We start from the raw sequence: 12,072 nt of genomic DNA, 5'->3' as shown, positions 1-12,072 counted from the left end.
GTGCATAATAAATAATGCCCTCCATCCTTCCCCTCAGTTCAAACTTAACCTTCTCAAGAGTCAAGGTTTCCAACAGGTCCCCTCGCCACGCCAGGGCACAGGGTGGAGAGGTTGCTCTCCAACCTATCAGAATCCGCCTTCGGGCGATCAACGAGGCGAAGGCTACAACATCTGCCTCCGCACCCGTTTCCAACCCTGGCTGGGCAGACACCCCGAATATGGCCTCCCGGGGGCCCGGGTCCAGTTTTTTATTCTCTTTTTTTAAGAGGATGTTATTTTTGTGAACTCAAGGAGCTGCCAATACTGAATATGAATATTTAAACAGAGCAAATGTAAAAAATGAAAACCAGACAACTATTTAATGTATTTGTTTGTGCAGCACGAGGAATATTCAGGACCAGGCCAGCCTCAATTTAAAGGAATTCCTGTATTTGAAGATGCTTTACAATAACTACTGTAACATAGGACATTAGTTGCAAAATGAGTGGCAATTGAGCCTAAGAGCTGGAACTGAAGTGCTGAGGAAGCTTATTTGGTGTTGAGGATGTCGCCCGCAGGATGGGTACATTGCAAACCTCTCAAAGCACCATCGTATGACCACTGAGAATCTTGGAAGTTCACCGCATGAGTTGATCTGCTTTTCTAGCCCCATTAACTGCTTCTGGTGCTCAGTAAATACCGGGACATTATAGTTTTATGGGAGTATTCCTACAGTACAACACTGATTATACATCAAAAAATTACTCCATTGGCTGCAAAGCACATCTGGGCATTCTAAGATAATGAAAGGAACTGCTACCTTAATACAAGTTCTTCCTTCTTTCTATCCATTGTGTAACTTGTGACTCGATAACTTGAGACATAACATAGACTTTAAAGGACTGTGACATTGATATGGTGAAAAGGCCCCAGGCATTCTTGGTTAAGTACATTCTGTTCATTACCTGTATCACTCACTTACAAATAGCAACATCTGGATTAGGTTTGTGAAATGCACGTATTGCACCAGGTCAGCACTCATACCAGAACCACTCTTCTTAATTACAACATGTCTGTGGCTCTGAGGAAATATGGCAACATTTGGTATTAATGCAAGGGTAGAATCATGGGGCGGGATTCTCCCCTACCCGGTCGCCAGTCGGCGCATGCGCGGTAGCGCCATCGTGTGCTGGCTTCATCCCCGTGCATGCACAGAGGGCTTCACTTCTGCACCGGGAATGGGGGAGGACCACAGGCTCTGGTGCGGAAGGATAGAGTGCCCCCAAGGCACAGGCCCGCCCGCGGATCGGTGGGCCCTGATCGCGGGCCTGGCCACTATGGGGGCACCTCCCGGGGCCAGATCCCGCCGCGCCACCCCGAGACCGCCCTTGCCGCCAGGTCCCGCTGGTAATTCACGCTGACCCCCGGCGATTATGGGCAGCATGGTAGCATAGTGGTTAGCACAATTGCTTCACAGCTCCACAGTCCCAGGTTCAATTCCCGCTTGTGTCACTGTCTGTGCGGAGTCTGCACATTCTCCCCGTCTGAACGTGGGTTTCCTCCGGGTGCTCCAGTTTCTAGCCCAAAGATGTGCAGGTTAGGTGGATTGGCCATGCTAAATTGCCCTTTGTGTCCACAATTGCCCTTAGTGTTGGGTGGGGTTACTGGGTTATGGGGATAGGGTGGAGGTGTGCGGTTGGTTAGGGTGCTCTTTCCAAGAGCCGGTGCAGACGCGATGGGCCGAATGGCCTCCTTCTGCACTGTAAAAAAATTCTACGATTCTCCGACCCGGCGGGGGGTCAGAGAATCCCGCCCATGAAGTAGGGTAGAATCATGCAGTAGGGTAATTAGGTGAACGCTTCAGGGAGGGAAGTCAATTCGGTTGACAGCCTTGGCAGAAAGGTGAGCGTTTTAGCCAGGATCAAATCAAGAACCGGCACCACCTGCTGGCTGTATAAATTCACTGCCTCCATCAACAACCTTGTCTTCAAGCAACATACAGGATCGGGAGGGGGAGAAACAAATCACTCGCTGCTTCAAATAACTTTTATTTAACTCCCTATGGGATAGATCTTCATTTGGTGAAAAACTGTAAAATGGGAGACCCTGTTAGTCTGCAAACCATTTTACATCTCGCTCGTACTCCAGCAGCTTCACTGCTTCTGCCAACCGCATCCCCCGCCTCCTCCCTGCCTCGTGTCCCTCCCCTCCCTGCCTCGTGCCCCTCCCTTCCCCACCTCGTGCCCTCCCTTCCCCGCCTCGTGTCCCTCCCTCCCCGCCTCGTGTCCCTCCCCTCCCCGCCTCATGTCCCTCCCCTCCCCGCCTCGTGCCCCTCCCCGCCTCGTGCCCCTCCCCTCCCCGTGTCCCTCCACTCCCTGCCTAGTGTCCCCTCCCCTCCCTGCCTAGTGTCCCCTCCCCTCCCTGCCTAGTGTCCCCTCCCCTCCCTGCCTCGTGTCCCCTCCCCTCCCTGCCTCGTGTCCCCTCCCCTCCCTGCCTCGTGTCCCTCCCCTCCCTGCCTTGGCTGAGAGGTAGGTAGCTCCGCCTACAAGGCGGGATATAAGAACCCGTGCTTCCTGGCAGTCGGCCTTTCTTCTGTACGTCCGCTGCCGGGCACACATCTTATGCATTAAAGCCTATCGTTTGGATCTCATCTACGTTTCGTGTCCATTGATTGTGCATCAGTCCCTCCCCTCTCTGCCTCTCCCCACCTCGTGCCCCTCCCCTCCCTGCCTCGTGTCCCTCCCCTCCCCTCCCTGCCTCGTGTCCCTCCCCTCCCTGCCTCGTGTCCCTCCCCGCCCTGCCAGTTGCCCCTCCCCTCCCTGCCTCATGCCCCTCCCCTCCCTGCCTCGTGGTCCCCCTTGCTCCCTGGTCCCCCTCGCTCTCATTCTTGCTCGCTCTGTAAACCTTTTCCAAAAGCTCTTGCCTCGCCCACCACTTGTGGAGACTAACACTGAGCCTTGCATTTGAACAGAGCTGAATCCAGGTTTACTCAGGGACAATATTCAGCACGATTTAAAGGAAATGAAACAGTCTCCTGTTGAAGATGTTTAGCCCTGTGTTTCCTGGCGCTGTCAATGCCGAGAACGACCCAGCTATTAAACAGGACTCTTTTTCATTTCCGGGCCTGGGCGAGAAACGGTCTGCCAAGGTAGCACTTAATCTCGTTTTAATGGCGCCCCAATGTGGAGACCCCTTTCGCTGGCTTACGGACCCCCACAACACCCTATGCCATTAATGGGGGGTCATCGAGCCCCCTGCAACCCACCTCATAAGGGCAGAGCACCCCCGGGCCCGATCCCCTGCATGGGCCTGATGCCACCTGGGCACCTCCAGCTTGGCATCCTGACAGCCATCTGGGAACCCTGGCACTGCCAGAGTTGTACAGCCAGGAGACACTACCAGGGCACCAGGCTGGCAGTGCCATGGCTCCTGAGTAGCATTGGGGTGCCAGGGTATCACCCTGCCCAGAGCCTGACCACCTAGGGGCCTGTGATCACCTGGGAAATCGGTGTCCCCCCCTCCACTATCCAGTGCTTGTACACCTGGCTCACATTTGTGGAAACCAGTGCTAAACAGTGCCAGCTCAGGGTCTGCGAGGCAAGGCCATCAGGTCCCTGGTGGTGTGCGGACTTGGCGTAGACATATTCAAGTGAGATTAACTGCTGACTTGAACATGCAAATCTGTGTCCCGACCTCAATGGGCAGGATCCAGATTACGACTTCTTGTTGGTTCTTGCGAGGTGTGACGAGGCTGGTAAATCTTGCGAGAGGCCTCTTGCGAGATTCACCGGCCTTGTGGTGTCCTGAGTTGTTCGCAGCGAAGCCGATACATTGCGCCCCTGGTATGCTTTGTTTTATATTCTGGTAATTCACTGAGACTCTATCTGCTCTAGCTCTCAGTTTATGCTGCTTGCAGGTCAACAAATCCTCCAGAATTTCCTAACTATCCTTCACTGATGAGGGATGAACCAGCACCCAAGGGAGAATAATGTAGTGATTGTTACTGTGTTTGTAATCTGGAAGCATGGACTAGTACTCCAGCGAACATTTCAGTTTGAGAGATTGAATCAACTTTTAAGAAACTGGAGCTAAAAAGCTGCTGTGGGTGAAAATGACCGTGGAGCTGCCAGGTTGTTGTTAAGACCCCATCGAACTCACAGATGTCCTTAAGGGAAGGAAATCTGTATTTGGTTTAAATGTGACTCCAATCCCACACCAACATGGTTGATACATAGCTGCCCTCAGAGGTGACTCAGAATCCAAAACCATTGCATGACTGAAGAAGGCTGACCACCACCATCAACTTCTCAGGGTAACTAGGGATGAGCAATAAACGTCCGTGCTGCCAAATCCTGAGGATGAAAATATTGAATCTGCAAAATCAGCTGGTGTCAGCCAGTTTCGGGTTGGGGGAAAATAGGCCTCGACACCTCGTGGTATTTAGACATTTTTTTTGTGTTTCCTTTTGCGATCATTTTAAGTAAATAGCACCCAATAAATATGGGTGGCTGCTTGAATTATTGTGACTATTTCTTGCTGTTGTGGAAAAACTAGCTTTTCTCAGATATTAACCACCATTTTGTTGCCCTCTCTCCATCATTTTCCCATCTCATCCGCCCTCTCACACACTCTCTCTCTCTCTCTCTCTCCCTCCCCCCCTCCCCCTTGCCGGGCTTCCCTTTCTTTCCCACCCATCTGTAACACAGAGTTTCCAGTATTCAGCTACAGCTCGCTCAGTTGGATAATGAAACATGGCCAGGAAGGGCTGAGGCTGATTGGGCCCGTCTCCAGCTAATCAGAGAGAAGGAGGCACTACTCCAGGAGCTGCAGCTCATTAGCCAGCAGAAGCGTATGCCCGAGGAACTGGCTCGACTTGAAGCGGAACGCCAGCGTCTGGAGGACGATGTCCAGCGTGCAGTGTCCATCCCGTGTCAGGAGTTTGCTGAAAGGTTTGTGTTTCCGTTGCAAAATCTTTTGTAGCCCGGCAATATAAACAAAATCATCTCGGTGCCTTACCACATCCAGACAACTTGCATTAGTGTCATCGAAACATGCAGTGCAGCAGGAAGTCAATCGGCCCACCAGGTCCTTGCCTGCCCTTTGGAAGATCTATTCAATTAATCTGTCCCTTCTTTTCCCTCAAACCCTTCCACTAAAACAGCGTCAACATAGGAAACATCCCCGGGAACAGAACTTGACTGAGATAAAGAAAATTAGCAAAGTGACTGAACATTTGGTCGAGGAGGTAGGGCGGGATGTTCTGTCAGCTTCCCTCAACCCCCCCGTGGTGTTTTTTGTGGTGGCAGAGGAAGCTCACGATTGGTTGCTGGCTGGATCTTCCGATCCCACTGCTGTCAATGGGTTTCCCCGTTACTCGCCCCCTCCATCGTTGGGGAACCCACGGTGGAGGGTCACTGTCGCCGGGACAGGATGATCTGGCCCCGCCCGGCTGAACCCAGGGTGACCCGGGACCGGGTGACCCCAGGGTGATTTGTCCTCGAGCAAGTTGTTATCTTTTCATAATCTCAATTCCAGTCTTCGCTGTCTGGTTTCCGGCAACTTTGCACTTGATTATATTTTGCAAAAACATTAAATGTGGAAGCGCTGATATTTGAGGATGCTTAATGATATCAACCAATGTTCCCGCTAAGCAGCATAGTCACAGGGCAGCCTGCAAGATACTACGCAGGCCTTACTCTATGACAAGATACATGTGAACAGCCGGACAAACAAATTTCAAGAGACAATGCGCTGGAAAAAATACAGGCTGCACACAACAACTAAATATTAAAGGGAACACGGGTATCACTTTTGGAATGTGGATTATGTGCTTGGGAATTCATGTTAAAAGTCCTCTTTAACCAGACCCTCTAACCCCACAAGGTTTTGCACTTTGTTCTTAATGTTGCAAAGTAAAGCGATTGAATTTAGTTGCAGATCTCACGTTGAGAATTTAGTTAGCCAAGCTCCTGCCTGTAAACTGAATGTATGTGTGTTGAGCATGAGAGTTTACAAATCAAGTAGTTACGTTAGGCTTTTACAGCAGTCATGCTTTTAAAATACCAGCCTCCCCGAACAGGCGCCGGAATGTGGTGACTAGGGACTTTTCACAGTAACTTCATTTGAAGCCTACTTGTGACAATAAGTGATTTTCATTTCATTTTTTCATTTCAAAATCTTTGCCATGCAGATGGATGAATGGATGAAAGGTCTGATAATATACAGAGGGGCATGGAAGGTGTGATAGACATGTTGCGTTTTTTCTGTTTAGCTGTATGTTGAAATTTCAGGACTATGCTCATTCTCGTTTTTATTCCCAATAATGTTTTAAATCTTTTTCCTGCAGAATGATGCTGCAAGAGAAGCGAAACTGTCTTTTAAGACAGCTAGAAGAAGCTACGCGTTTAACCACATATTTGCACTCTCAGCTGAAGAGGTTAGTGGGCCTGTTGCCAGGTATTTTATAAAAAACTGCACAGTAAACTGTAAAAGTAAACTAAGTCTAGTTGTTCTTATGTAGTTGTCAAATATGTTATGGTATTTTCTGAATGATTTAGGCGTGATTGAAAGTATCTAGTAAGGCTGTGTCGTGGTTCTGTTCCTGGACTAATAATCCTGAGAATGGCCTAACCTAGTTGTTGAAAGTTTTTTTTAAAAATAATTTTTATTCAAGTTTTCTAATAACAATAACAAATTTTTCCTGCAAATTAAAACATACATATCGTGCTTCCACATCCTCTCCAACTTAATGAACCCGGCCATGTCATTGACCCAGGTCTCCGCACTATGGGGCCGTGCATCTCTCCACTGCAACAGACTCCTACGCCGGGCTACTAGAGACGCAAAGGCCAGAATGCCGGCCTCTCTCGCCTCCTGCACTCCTGGCTCCGAAGCTACTCCAAAGATCATGAGTCCCCAGCCCGGCCTGACTCTGGACCCAACCACTTCCAACAAAATCCCCGCCACCCCCTTCCAAAACACCTCCAGGGCTGGGCATGCCAAAAACATATGGGTGTGGTTTGCTGGGCCACCCAAGCACCTTCCCACGTGTCCTCCCCTCCGAAAAACCGGCTCATCCTAGCCCCCGTCATATGAGCCCTGTGCAGCACCTTCAGTTGGATTAGGCTGAGCCACACGCAAGAGGAGGAAGAATTCACCCTCTCCAGGGCGTCTGACCACATCCCATTCTCAATCTCTTCCCCTAGCTCTTCCTCCCATTTCGCTTTGAGCTCATCTACTGAGGCCTCCTCTTTCTCCTGCATCAGCTGGTAGATAGCCGAGATCTTCCCTTCCCCGACCCACGTCCCCAAAAGCACCCTATCCTGCACCCCCCTCGGCGGCAGCCGCGGGAACTCCGCCACCTGCCTCTTAACAAAGTCCCTGACCTGCAAGTACCTAAAAGCATTCCCGGGGGGAGGTTCCACTTCCCCACCAGCTCCTCCAGAGTCGTGAACTTTCCATCCAGGAAGAGGTCCCCAAACTGTCTGATGCCCGCCCTGTGCCAGCTCCCAAATCCCCCATCCATTCAACCCTGGCGCAAAACAATGATTGCCTCGTATCGGGGCCCAAACCGAGGCCTTCACTTCCCCCCTATGCCGCCTCCACTGTCCCCAGATTTTAAGGGACACAACCACCACCGGACTCGAAGAGTACTTTGCCGGGGGGAGCGGGAGTGGGGCCGTCACCAAAGCCTCCAGACTTGTACCTGCACAGGACGCCGCCTCCACTCTTTTCCATGCGTCACCCTCCCCTTCCGTCACCCACCTACGAATCGTCACCACGTTCGCTGCCCAATAATATCCACACAGGTTGGGCAGCGCCAGACCCCCGACCTCCCTTCTTCGCTCCAACAATACCCTCCTTAATCTCGGGGCCTTCCCCGCCCAGATAAACCCCAAAATCGACTTGTTGACCCCTCTGAAGAAAGCCTTCGGGATCAGCATGGGGAGGCACTGGAAAAGGAACAAAAACCTCGGGAGCACCGTCATTTTAACCGACTGGACCCTGCCCGCCAGCGAGAGCGGCAGCGCATCCCACCTCCTGAACTCCTCCTCCATCTGCCCCACCAGCCTCGAGAAATTGAGCCTATGCATAGCCCCCCAGGTCCTAGCCACGTGGACCCCCAGATACCAGAAACTCTTCTCAGCCCTCTTCAATGGGAGTTCCCCTATCTCTCTCTCCCGACCCCCCGGGTGCAGGACAAACAACTCACTCTTCCCCACATTGAGCTTATATCCCGAAAAGTCCCCAAACTCCTCGAGTATCTTCAGCACCTCTGGCAGCCCCTCAAATGGGTCCGCGACATACAACAGCAGATCATCCGCATATAGTGACAGCTGGTATCCGTGTGTTCCCCCCCCCCCCCAACACACACACACAATCCCCCTCCAACTCTTTGAGTCCCTCAGTGCCATAGCCAGGGGCTCAATTGCTAATGCGAAAAGCAGGGGAGACAGGGGGCACCCCGCCTTGTCCCTCTGGAGAACCGAATGTCCTCCGACCGCCTCCCGTTCGTCACTACACTCGCCACCGGGGAGCTGTTCAGTAGCCTCACCCAGCTGATGAACCCTTCGCCAAATCCAAACCTCCGCAACACCTCCCACAGGTAGCTCCACTCCACCCTATCAAAAGCTTTCTCCGCATCCATAGACGCCACTATTTCTGACTCCCCAGCCACCGGTACCATCATCATGACATTCAGGAGCCTTCGCACGTTGGCGTTCAATTGTCTCCCCTTTACAAACCCCGTTTGATCCTCATGAATCACCGTCGGGGCTACATCCTCCACCCTCCTCATGAATCACCGTCGGGGCTACATCCTCCACCCTCCTCATGAATCACCGTCGGGGCTACATCCTCCACCCTCCTCATGAATCACCGTCGGGGCTACATCCTCCACCCTCCTCATGAATCACCGTCGGGGCTACATCCTCCACCCTCCTCATGAATCACCGTCGGGGCTACATCCTCCACCCGTAGTTGTTGAAAAAGTTGAATTCAGTTTCACAAGATGAGGAAATCAGAAATGGAGATCAGTAAAAGCGCCCATGAAGCTGTTGTACTTTTGTTAATGTAAGGAAACGGTATCCTCATCTAGTCAGGCTTAAGGGCAAGTCCAGTCATCGCCTCTCAACCTTTTGGCTAAGATCAAGCGTAAAATTGGGTGCAACGCCTCTTCTTGTCAGCTTGGATCTAATATGTCCCTTTTGGGGACCATGAATTCAATCCTATTTAAATTTAAATTGGCTTTTGGAGCAAGCAAGGAGATGGATTAAGGGCTTGCTCAGTCCACTCTGCGCATTGGCTTTGTAACTGAGAAGGCAATAAAAAAATGTTGACGCCCATTCACGTGACAGTGTGGTTGCCTCTGAAGTGGCTGAGGAAGTCACTCTGACTATTTACAGTCCTGACTGCTCCCACTTATACAGAGAATTCCATCCCCCTAGACCAACCTGCTAGGACAACTAACAAAACGGAAACATCAGTGAGTTCCAGGCCATGTTTACTCAATTCTGACAGTATTATTTAAAATAACCAGCTAATCCAGTTTCTCCACATAAATTGATGTATCCCGGAATTCCTACTGTTAAAGTGAAACAAACAACATCTATCTTGATGCTAACAGACAGATCCATAACTGATGAAGTTTATTGGCTGTAATAAGGAGATGGTTAACAAACCATTATCAACGGTTAATGACGAGAAGCTCAGGGGTGGCTGCATGCCGCAGGCAGACAGATAGACACCTACAAACACACATACACGCACACACACTGGCACCATGAGCCAGCCCCAGCTCAAGAGAAAATCCTTCACATCTTCCAGCGGCTTGCCAGAGCCGGCAGGCAACAGCCAGTGAGTGAGTGAAAGCTGTGGTGAGGACCATCAGCCAGTTGAGGCACAGAGGCCTGGACACGGCAGCATCGCCCATCACTGATTACATTCCAGCCCTTTTGCAATCCCCCACCCTCTCACTTTAAGTGCAGTTACATTAAAACCAATTCCCATAACATAAGGTACACAAAAATTATAATACCCAAAAATCAGGGCAAAATAATGTAATCAGAAACAGTGATGCCTGTTTGGACAGGAGCTTTGCACTCTGTTGATTGTTACGTGACTTTTGAGTGTTTGTGTTAATGAAGCTGTCCTCGCATAAACCTCCTAACTTCAACTGCCCCTTCCTAAGATTCCTGTCATTGGTTCCCCCAAACCTGTCAATCATCACAAATCCCCACCTTCCCAAGGCGTCTCCTGGTTTTGCCGTTTGAAAATATGGTTTTCTACACTATCAACATCTTGTGATCTCACATTCAGAACTAAAATAATATCCTTTGTATTGCAGCTTAACCGCTAGTTCACTCACCGTGTCGTCTGGCAGTAGCAGAAGCTCCCTTGCATCTAGCTGTGGATCACTGGCTTCAAGTCGAGGCTCTTTAAGCTCGGTCAGTTTTACTGATATATATGGGCTTCCACAATATGAGACAGACGCACTGATCGATTTGGGGTGCTATCTGCAGTTTGATCTTCTTCCGTTCGATACAATAGCTAAGGATCCTTCATTCGTCGACCACCTAGGATTGTCTAACTTGAGCAAGCCGAGGAGATCGTTGGACCCCCCTCAGTCCTTGGCGTCACTCTCTTCCAGGTCTTCATTATCGTCCCTCTCCCCACCAAGCTCCCCACTCGACACTCCTTACCTCTCTGCTTCTCGTGACTCTCCACTGGCCCAGATGAATGAGGAATTTGAGGAGCTGGTCATGAGATCGGAGTCAGAAGCCCTCCGAATACAGGCTCAAGCTGTTTGTCACAATTTGCAGGAGGCTGCATCCTCCCAGATCCTTGGAGCTTCGCTTGGAGATATCAAAGTAACCCAAGATATGGATTCCAGAGGGAGACCACCTGTTCAAGGTGTGGGAGGTACAGTCACATTTTAATGTAATTTACTGTCAACATCACTGTGGCACTTAATACTTTGCTCGAAACTGGAATTGGGCACAATTATTAGAGTACTGAAAACGGGTCAGCTGTGTTGCATCATCAGTTGCTCAGGACAGTACCTAATTGGCAATGACTTGGTCTGGAGGAACATGGGGTTGCAAGTACACATGTTACCAAAAGTAGCAATACAGTTTAATAAGACCACTTAAACAAGGCAACATGTAAAAAGAAAAGTCATTTTAAACTTGCGTCATACTTTGGTGAGATCACGCTCTGAGTACCGTGAACAATTCTGACCTCCATCTCATTAGCCCCAAGAGCTATATATTTTTTTCTTTTTATTTATTAAGGGGCAATTTAGTGTGGCCAATCCACCTACTCTGAACATCTTTTGGGTTGTGTGGGTGAGACCCACGCAGACACGGGGAGAATGTGCAAACTCCACAGTGTGTTCCACTGGGATTAGTTCTAGGATCTTTTTGTTGTTTGTAATGTATATAAATGTATATGATTTGGAAGAAAATGCAGCTGGTCTGATTAGTAAGTTCACAGACAACACAAAAATTGGTGGAGTTGTAGATAGTGAAGAGGATTGTCAGAGGATGCAGCAGGATATAAATTAGTTGGAGTGTTGGACGAAGAAATGCCAGATGGAGTTTAATCCAGACAAGTGTGAGGTAATGCACTTTGGAAGGTCCAATGTATGTAGGAATTGCACAATAAATGGTAGATCTCTTATTATGAGTATTGACAGAGAGATCTGGGCGTGCATGTCCACCAATCAGAAAGTGGCAACGCATGTGGACAAGGAGGTGAAGAAGGCATACAGCATGCTGCCCTTCATCGGTTCGGGCATTGAATATCAAAATTGGCAAGTTATTTGCAGCTGTACAGGACCTTAGTTCGGCCTCATTTGGAATATTGTGTACAATTCTGGTCGCCGCACTACCAGAAGGATGTGGATGCTTTGGAGAGGGTACAGAAGCGGTTTACTAGGATGTTGCCTGTAATGGAGGGCATTAGCTACGAGGAGAGGTTAGATAAACTCTGTCTGTTCTCACTGGAACGTCGGAGGTTGAGAGGCAACCTGATCGAGGTCTACAAGATTATCAGTGGCATGGACAGAGTGGATAGTCAGAGGCTCTTTCCTAG

General features: G+C 49.9%; 1 protein-coding gene across 2 annotated transcripts in view; it reads left to right on the top strand.

The window, feature by feature from the left end:
- Window positions 1–12,072, top strand: part of wwc3 (WWC family member 3) — a 241,309-nt gene that overhangs the window by 190,648 nt on the left and 38,589 nt on the right. The window contains exons 9-11 of one of the 2 annotated variants that reach the window (XM_038802573.1): window positions 4,686–4,928; window positions 6,326–6,415; window positions 10,325–10,890. In XM_038802573.1, the coding sequence (XP_038658501.1) occupies window positions 4,686–4,928; window positions 6,326–6,415; window positions 10,325–10,890 (899 nt within the window). Of the gene's footprint in view, window positions 1–4,685; window positions 4,929–6,325; window positions 6,416–10,324; window positions 10,900–12,072 lie in introns of both variants that reach the window. The other variant, XM_038802572.1, reaches the window with a different exon arrangement.

Source organism: Scyliorhinus canicula, chromosome 7 (assembly GCF_902713615.1).
Source record: "Scyliorhinus canicula chromosome 7, sScyCan1.1, whole genome shotgun sequence".
In the NCBI taxonomy this organism is placed as follows: Eukaryota; Metazoa; Chordata; class Chondrichthyes; order Carcharhiniformes; family Scyliorhinidae; genus Scyliorhinus; species Scyliorhinus canicula.
Note: the sequence above shows the minus strand (reverse complement) of the source record. Positions and strands in the feature narration are given on the sequence as shown.